At 57.2% G+C, this 8,688-nt stretch overlaps 1 protein-coding gene across 1 annotated transcript in view; it reads left to right on the forward strand.

Moving 5' to 3' along the window:
• Positions 1–8,009, forward strand: part of LOC104388557 (histone H4 transcription factor-like) — a 9,717-nt gene extending 1,708 nt beyond the window's left edge. The window contains 9 exon segments of the mRNA XM_009997434.1: positions 288–342; positions 344–503; positions 672–783; positions 1,624–1,776; positions 3,029–3,106; positions 3,199–3,319; positions 3,435–3,573; positions 3,846–3,970; positions 7,496–8,009. Of these exon segments, the coding sequence (XP_009995736.1) occupies positions 288–342; positions 344–503; positions 672–783; positions 1,624–1,776; positions 3,029–3,106; positions 3,199–3,319; positions 3,435–3,573; positions 3,846–3,970; positions 7,496–8,009 (1,457 nt within the window).
• Positions 8,010–8,688: the final 679 nt, after the last annotated feature.

Consider the following 8,688-nt stretch of genomic DNA (forward strand, 5'->3'; position numbering starts at 1 on the left):
AAGCTGTGGCTGCCCCATCCCTGGCAGTGTTGAAGGGCAGGTTGGATGGGGCTTGGAGCAGCCTGGGCTGGTGGGAGGTGTCCCTGCCCATGCAGGGGTGGGACTGGATGATCTTTCAGGTCCCTCCCAACCCAAACCATCCCATGGTGCTGTTTCCATGTGGAGAGCAGCACTGCCTGCTGCAGGCCTCTTGGAGGAAGTGGGGGGTGTTTCTCTGCCTGCAGGAGCCTGAGCTTTCCTCAGAGAGCCTCCTCAGCCCTGACAGCCTGTGCCCCTGTGTGTTGCAGAGGAGTACACCTGCCTGTGGCAGGGGGGGGGCTTCTTTTCCCCCCACAACGCACCCGCACGTTTACTTCCACTGCTACCACACCAAGCTGAAGCAGTGGGGGCTGCGGGCCCTGCAGAGCCAGCCTGACCTCAGCCACTGCCAGCTGGACTTCCAGAGCAGGAATATCATCCCGGAGATCCAGGAGAACTTCCTGTGTCTGTGGGAGTACTGCGAGGTGAGAACGGGGCTTCCTGCTTGCTTTTCTCCTCGCTGTTCTCTCCTGTCCTGCAGCTCCCCTGCCTGTTGGCTGCCTTTGGACCTCTGGGGAAGTGTCTGTTGTGTTGTGGCTGGACACCAGCTGGTGCAGATCTCCTCACCCTCTCCTTGCCTTGCTTCCCAACAGAGATCCTTTGACAACCCTGAGTGGTTCTACCGGCACGTGGAGGATCACAGCTTCTGCTCGGAGTACAAGGCAGCAGGGAAGGAGAACCATGTGGTGCTGTGTGGCTGGAAAGGTGAGTGGGGACGTGCAGGACCTCTCTGGAGAGCTTTGCACAGGGTTGGGTTGTGAGCAGGAGAGCTCTGCACCCCTTGGTAGGGTCTGAGAGAGTCACCTCAGCTTCAAAAAATACACGTGTATGGTCCTAACAGTGAAAGCGTGGAATGCCAGGTGGGAGTGACCTCAAGGATCATCTGGTCCAGCCTTTCTAGATAAAACTGGTTTGGGTTGGAAGGGACTTAAAGATCATCCAGATCCAACCCCCTGCATGGGCAGGGACACCTCCCACCAGCCCAGGCTGCTCCAAGCCCCATCCAACCTGCCCTTCAACACTGCCAGGGATGGGGCAGCCACAGCTTCCCTGGGCAACCTGGGCCAGGCTCTCACCACCCTCACACTCCACAATTCCCTCCTCATCTCTCACCTCAATCTCCCTCTTCCAGTTTTCATCCCTTCCCCCTTGTCCTCTCCCTCCCTGCCCTTGTCCCAAGTCCCTCCCCAGCTTTCCTGGAGCCCCTTCAGGCACTGGAAGGTGCTCTAAGGTCTCCCTGGAGCCTTCTCTTCTCCAGGCTGAACAAACCCCGAATGTTCCTGTAGAATTTCTTCAGGGTGCTTAACATTGAGCCTTTCATTTATATTTCATTAGTACCTAGAAGGAAAGGCCCCAGTTTATTCCTTTCAACCATTTCCCTCCCCTGTCTCCTTGCAAGGGGGGCTCCACACAAGCTGCCCCCCTGCTTGGTGGGAGTTCCTGGAGCAGCCAGGTGATCCTGGCATGTTCCAAACTCAGTTGGGTTGTGGGTGGTGGCCCCTGAGTGAAGGATCTTCATGTCCTTGTGTCTGTGCTCCCTGTCAGACTGTGACTGCAGCTTCAAGGGGCGCTGCAAACTGCGGGAGCACCTGCGCAGCCACACGCAGGAGAAGGTGGTGGCCTGTCCCACCTGTGGGGGGATGTTTGCCAACAACACCAAGTTCTTCGACCACATCCGCCGTCAGACTGCGCTGGAACGTGAGTTCCCCTGGGCAGGGGAGGGGTTGGGAGTTGTTGGGAAGTTGGAGCAGGTCTCTGGGTGGGATGTTTGGGCTGATCGAGCTGCCCGGGCCAGCGCGGGCACAGGTGGGGTTGGAAAGCAGCCTGGCTGCTCCCCATGGTGGTGGAGTCCCCATCCTTGGAGGGGTTTAAAGGACATGTAGATGTGGTGCTGAGGGGCCTGGGTTAGTGGTGGCCTTGGCAGGGCTGGGGGAAGGGTTGGACTGGAAGATCTGAAAGGTCTTTTCCAACCAAAATGATTCTGTGATTCTGTGACTGCAGTTGGAAAAGACCTCTCAGATCACCTACCCGGGGTGAGGGGGAGGAGCACAACCCACCCAAACAAAGGACAACAATAAAACAAACCCCACAACCACACCCTACAAAACCAGCACCATCACACAACCCACAAAAACCCACCCCCCATGCCCACTAGAGCAAGCCCTGAAGTGTCACATCTGCATGTTTCTTGAATGACCCCAGGGATGGTGACTTCACCACCTTCCTGGGCAGCCTGGGCCAGAGCCTGACTGCTCTTTCAGTAAAGAAATTCTTCCCAATCTCTAGTCTAAACCTCTCCTGGGGCAACTTCAGGCCAATTCCTCTAGTCCTGGTGTTACTCACTTGGGAGAAGAGACCAACACCCACCTCACTCCAGCCTCCTCTCAGGGAGCTGTAGAGATCAGTGAGGTTTCCCCTCAGCCTCCTCTTCTCCAAACTAAACAATCCCAGTTCCCTCAGCCTTCCCTCACAGGATTTGTTCTCAAAACCCTTTCCCAGCCTGGTTGCTCCTCTGCTGGGGCACTCAGACATGGATGGACCTTTGGGAAGTGTCTCCTTGCAGAGGCAAGAGGGTTGGAGGCTGCACAGGGCTCACCCCACTGCAGCCAGAACTGTTGCTCCTGGAAGGAGGAGCCCAGGACTGAAATCAAAAGTCTGGGCACTTGCTGCAGCACTGGGGCTTGTTTGGTGAGTTCCCTGGTGCTACTGCTCCTGTGTGGTGGGTGCTGCCCAGCTCCTGCACTGGCAGCACAAGGGAACTGTGTGGAGAGGAGGCAAATTGGTCTTTGCAAGTGATTGTTTTGGTTTGGCTTTGTAGTCGGTGCCTATCTCTGGAGAGAAGGTTTCCAACTCTGCTGGAACTCCCTCTTCTCCACCCTTGCTGCTCTCTGTGCCCTTCTCCCTGCTCTGATCTCCCCTCTCACCACCCTCTCCCCTCTCCCTGCTGCAGAGCAGAGGTTCCAGTGCTCCCACTGCTCCAAGAGGTTTGCCACAGAGAGGCTGCTCCGGGACCACATGAGGAACCACGGTGAGTGAAGTGCCCCTTCCCCCAGCTCAGCTCTGAAGAGCTGGTGCTCTCCTTGCTCTGTGGTGATGTGTCCCACCCGTTCTTGGCCACAGTGAACCACTACAAGTGTCCCCTGTGTGACATGACCTGCCCCCTGCCCTCCTCCCTCCGCAATCACATCCGTTTTCGGCACAGCGAGGAGCGCCCGTTCAAGTGTGACTACTGTGACTACAGGTGAGGTCCAAAGCTTTCCACCTTCCCAGGCTGGTGCTGGAGGAGGACCTAGGGGCACACCCCTGTGTGAGCTGCCCCGTTTGCTCAGCTTTGGTTCCTGATCATTCCTTTGCAGCTGCAAGAATCTCATCGACCTGAGGAAGCACCTGGACACGCACAGCAAAGAGCCCGCCTATCGCTGCGAGTTTGAGGCCTGCAGCTTCACTGCACGTTCCCTCTGCTCCATCAAGCTCCACTACCGGAAGGTCCACGAGGTGAGAAGGAGGCAAAGGGCTGTTCTGCTCTGTTCTCTCTGCCACTGGGGCTGAGAACCACTAGGTGCTGCACAGAAGCGTGAGGAAAAAAGCTCAAGTCGTGTGAAGTGCCCCAGGGTTGTGGGAGTGTGAGGTCAGGTTGAGTTCCTCTCTCCTGATGTGTCCTGTCAGGCTTCTCAGAGAACCTGGTTCCTCCTCCCATGCCTCTGTGTGAGTTCCAGGCCCTCTGGTCAAGCTCATGGGGCATTCACATCCCTTTCTTTGCCCTTCAGGGTGACTCAGAGCCCCGGTACAAGTGCCACGTCTGTGACAAGTGCTTCACACGTGGGAACAACCTCACTGTCCACCTCAGGAAGAAACACCAGTTCAAGTGGCCCTCAGGGCATCCTCGCTTCAGGTACTGCCTGTCCTGAACCCCTCCAGTGCCAAAGGCACAGCAGGGCTGGATGGCAGCTCCAGCAGCTGGGCAGAGATTAGGGACAAGGGCAGCAGTGGTGCCAGCACAGCTACATCTGGTGGGGCTCTTCTGAGTTTGGCAGGGGGCTGCTCCAGGTGGACCACTCTAGAGAGAGAAGCTTTCTCTAGGAAACTCCAAAGGGTTTCCAGAGCCTGAAAGCTGGGAGGGGAAGGGGATGGACTAAAACTGCTCCCAGTGAAACAGTGGTGAAAGGAGGTGGGGCTTGGGAGGTGACAGAGGCCTGGCAAAAAGCTCAGGAGCTGGTGGGTGGACTTTTAGGGGTAGGGGCTGAAGAGGTTTTATCCTAGATACCACTGAGCTTTGCAACCTAGAATATAGAGCCCTGTCCTTGGCTGCTGCTTCAGGCTGCTGCTTCAGGCTGGTGCCCGTCCCTTTGTTAACATTGAGCCTTTCATTTATATTTCATTAGTACCTAGAAGGAAAGGCCCCAGTTTATTCCTTTCAACCATTTCCCTCCCCTGTCTCCTTGCAAAGGGGGCTCCACACAAGCTGCCCCCCTGCTTGGTGGGAGTTCCTGGAGCAGCCAGGTGATCCTGGCATGTTCCAAACTCAGTTGGGTTGTGGGTGGTGGCCCCTGAGTGAAGGATCTTCATGTCCTTGTGTCTGTGCTCCCTGTCAGACTGTGACTGCAGCTTCAAGGGGCGCTGCAAACTGCGGGAGCACCTGCGCAGCCACACGCAGGAGAAGGTGGTGGCCTGTCCCACCTGTGGGGGGATGTTTGCCAACAACACCAAGTTCTTCGACCACATCCGCCGTCAGACTGCGCTGGAACGTGAGTTCCCCTGGGCAGGGGAGGGGTTGGGAGTTGTTGGGAAGTTGGAGCAGGTCTCTGGGTGGGATGTTTGGGCTGATCGAGCTGCCCGGGCCAGCGCGGGCACAGGTGGGGTTGGAAAGCAGCCTGGCTGCTCCCCATGGTGGTGGAGTCCCCATCCTTGGAGGGGTTTAAAGGACATGTAGATGTGGTGCTGAGGGGCCTGGGTTAGTGGTGGCCTTGGCAGGGCTGGGGGAAGGGTTGGACTGGAAGATCTGAAAGGTCTTTTCCAACCAAAATGATTCTGTGATTCTGTGACTGCAGTTGGAAAAGACCTCTCAGATCACCTACCCGGGGTGAGGGGGAGGAGCACAACCCACCCAAACAAAGGACAACAATAAAACAAACCCCACAACCACACCCTACAAAACCAGCACCATCACACAACCCACAAAAACCCACCCCCCATGCCCACTAGAGCAAGCCCTGAAGTGTCACATCTGCATGTTTCTTGAATGACCCCAGGGATGGTGACTTCACCACCTTCCTGGGCAGCCTGGGCCAGAGCCTGACTGCTCTTTCAGTAAAGAAATTCTTCCCAATCTCTAGTCTAAACCTCTCCTGGGGCAACTTCAGGCCAATTCCTCTAGTCCTGGTGTTACTCACTTGGGAGAAGAGACCAACACCCACCTCACTCCAGCCTCCTCTCAGGGAGCTGTAGAGATCAGTGAGGTTTCCCCTCAGCCTCCTCTTCTCCAAACTAAACAATCCCAGTTCCCTCAGCCTCCCCTCACAGGATTTGTTCTCAAAACCCTTTCCCAGCCTGGTTGCTCCTCTGCTGGGGCACTCAGACATGGATGGACCTTTGGGAAGTGTCTCCTTGCAGAGGCAAGAGGGTTGGAGGCTGCACAGGGCTCACCCCACTGCAGCCAGAACTGTTGCTCCTGGAAGGAGGAGCCCAGGACTGAAATCAAAAGTCTGGGCACTTGCTGCAGCACTGGGGCTTGTTTGGTGAGTTCCCTGGTGCTACTGCTCCTGTGTGGTGGGTGCTGCCCAGCTCCTGCACTGGCAGCACAAGGGAACTGTGTGGAGAGGAGGCAAATTGGTCTTTGCAAGTGATTGTTTTGGTTTGGCTTTGTAGTCGGTGCCTATCTCTGGAGAGAAGGTTTCCAACTCTGCTGGAACTCCCTCTTCTCCACCCTTGCTGCTCTCTGTGCCCTTCTCCCTGCTCTGATCTCCCCTCTCACCACCCTCTCCCCTCTCCCTGCTGCAGAGCAGAGGTTCCAGTGCTCCCACTGCTCCAAGAGGTTTGCCACAGAGAGGCTGCTCCGGGACCACATGAGGAACCACGGTGAGTGAAGTGCCCCTTCCCCCAGCTCAGCTCTGAAGAGCTGGTGCTCTCCTTGCTCTGTGGTGATGTGTCCCACCCGTTCTTGGCCACAGTGAACCACTACAAGTGTCCCCTGTGTGACATGACCTGCCCCCTGCCCTCCTCCCTCCGCAATCACATCCGTTTTCGGCACAGCGAGGAGCGCCCGTTCAAGTGTGACTACTGTGACTACAGGTGAGGTCCAAAGCTTTCCACCTTCCCAGGCTGGTGCTGGAGGAGGACCTAGGGGCACACCCCTGTGTGAGCTGCCCCGTTTGCTCAGCTTTGGTTCCTGATCATTCCTTTGCAGCTGCAAGAATCTCATCGACCTGAGGAAGCACCTGGACACGCACAGCAAAGAGCCCGCCTATCGCTGCGAGTTTGAGGCCTGCAGCTTCACTGCACGTTCCCTCTGCTCCATCAAGCTCCACTACCGGAAGGTCCACGAGGTGAGAAGGAGGCAAAGGGCTGTTCTGCTCTGTTCTCTCTGCCACTGGGGCTGAGAACCACTAGGTGCTGCACAGAAGCGTGAGGAAAAAAGCTCAAGTCGTGTGAAGTGCCCCAGGGTTGTGGGAGTGTGAGGTCAGGTTGAGTTCCTCTCTCCTGATGTGTCCTGTCAGGCTTCTCAGAGAACCTGGTTCCTCCTCCCATGCCTCTGTGTGAGTTCCAGGCCCTCTGGTCAAGCTCATGGGGCATTCACATCCCTTTCTTTGCCCTTCAGGGTGACTCGGAGCCCCGGTACAAGTGCCACGTCTGTGACAAGTGCTTCACACGTGGGAACAACCTCACTGTCCACCTCAGGAAGAAACACCAGTTCAAGTGGCCCTCAGGGCATCCTCGCTTCAGGTACTGCCTGTCCTGAACCCCTCCAGTGCCAAAGGCACAGCAGGGCTGGATGGCAGCTCCAGCAGCTGGGCAGAGATTAGGGACAAGGGCAGCAGTGGTGCCAGCACAGCTACATCTGGTGGGGCTCTTCTGAGTTTGGCAGGGGGCTGCTCCAGGTGGACCACTCTAGAGAGAGAAGCTTTCTCTAGGAAACTCCAAAGGGTTTCCAGAGCCTGAAAGCTGGGAGGGGAAGGGGATGGACTAAAACTGCTCCCAGTGAAACAGTGGTGAAAGGAGGTGGGGCTTGGGAGGTGACAGAGGCCTGGCAAAAAGCTCAGGAGCTGGTGGGTGGACTTTTAGGGGTAGGGGCTGAAGAGGTTTTATCCTAGATACCACTGAGCTTTGCAACCTAGAATATAGAGCCCTGTCCTTGGCTGCTGCTTCAGGCTGCTGCCTGTCCCTTGGGAAGGGGCTCCTCTCTCTGCCTGTCTCTGCTCAGGTACAAGGAACACGAAGATGGCTACATGAGGCTGCAGCTGGTGCGTTACGAGAGCGTGGAGCTGACAGAGCAGCTGCTGAAGGACAGGGAGAAGCAGGGAGAGGCACTGGAGGGCCCCACCGAATGTGTGGTGCTGTCTGAAGGTGAGGGCAACCTGCAGGGCATCATCCTGGAGGCCCCAGCAGATGCTTCCCTGGTGGAGAACAGCACTGCAGAGCTGCAGGAGGCCCCGCTGTGCCCAACAGCTTGTTCTGCTGCCCACCCTGAGCCAGCACGGCCAGGTGCCTTCCCAGGAGCCTCCCCGCAGGAATCCAGCTCCCCAGCCAACCCCATCATCCGTGTGGTGAACAGGACCAATGAGCAGGGGGAGAGTGAGACTGTGTACTATGTGATGGCCAGCACCTCCTCAGAGGAGCAGGGGGCAGCAGCCAGTGGGCTGGCCATGGAGCTGGAGGAGAACGTCATGGACCGTCTGCAGAAGACAGCTGAGGAGCTGGGCATCCAGATCGTGTGAGGTGCTCCCCTGCCTCTGCAGGTGGAGAGCTTGGGCCTCCGTGGGGTTTTGCTGGTGGAGGAGGTTGGGAAGTGCTTGAAGGAGAGGACTGAGCTTGTCCTCACCTCCCTGCAGGTGGCCAGCTTCCCCCTGCTTCCCTGCCTGTGGGTCTGGGCAGCATGGGGAGAGGGGAAGGACATGTTTGTCCCCATTGTGGAGCAAGTGAGCTGAGCTGAAACGAGATGTCTGTCTCCTCCTTTTGGGGATTAGGGACTAGCAAGCCTCTCCCACCATCCCGGGAAGTTTGGCCTGACACAGGCCTTTCCCTCTTGGTCACTCTGGGGATGTGGTCCCTGCTTCTGTGCAGCTAAGTTGTCAGCCTGGTCCTCAGCTGGGCTCTCCCCAGGCAGGGTGGTGTGCTGAGCAGACACTTGCTGAAGGCTCTTCCCTGGTCCTTAGCAGGCCCCTTCACCCCCATCCATACGTCCAAGGGATGGTGTGTTCCACCTCTGCCTTCACCAGCACTTCCCTGCACACCCTCCTCCCTAGATCATTCAGCTGGTGCTGGTGGTGGCACCATTGCTCCCATCACATCGCACTGGTCTCTGGGAGGACAGGGCTTAGGGGTCCTGCCAAACTGGGAGATTGGGAGCTTCTCACTGTTTTTGTCCTTCCCTGGGTTTCCTCCCCACATTGGGGC

Source organism: Chaetura pelagica, unplaced genomic scaffold (genome assembly GCF_000747805.2).
Source record: "Chaetura pelagica isolate M959 unplaced genomic scaffold, ChaPel_1.0 scaffold775, whole genome shotgun sequence".
NCBI classification, from domain to species: domain Eukaryota; kingdom Metazoa; phylum Chordata; class Aves; order Apodiformes; family Apodidae; genus Chaetura; species Chaetura pelagica.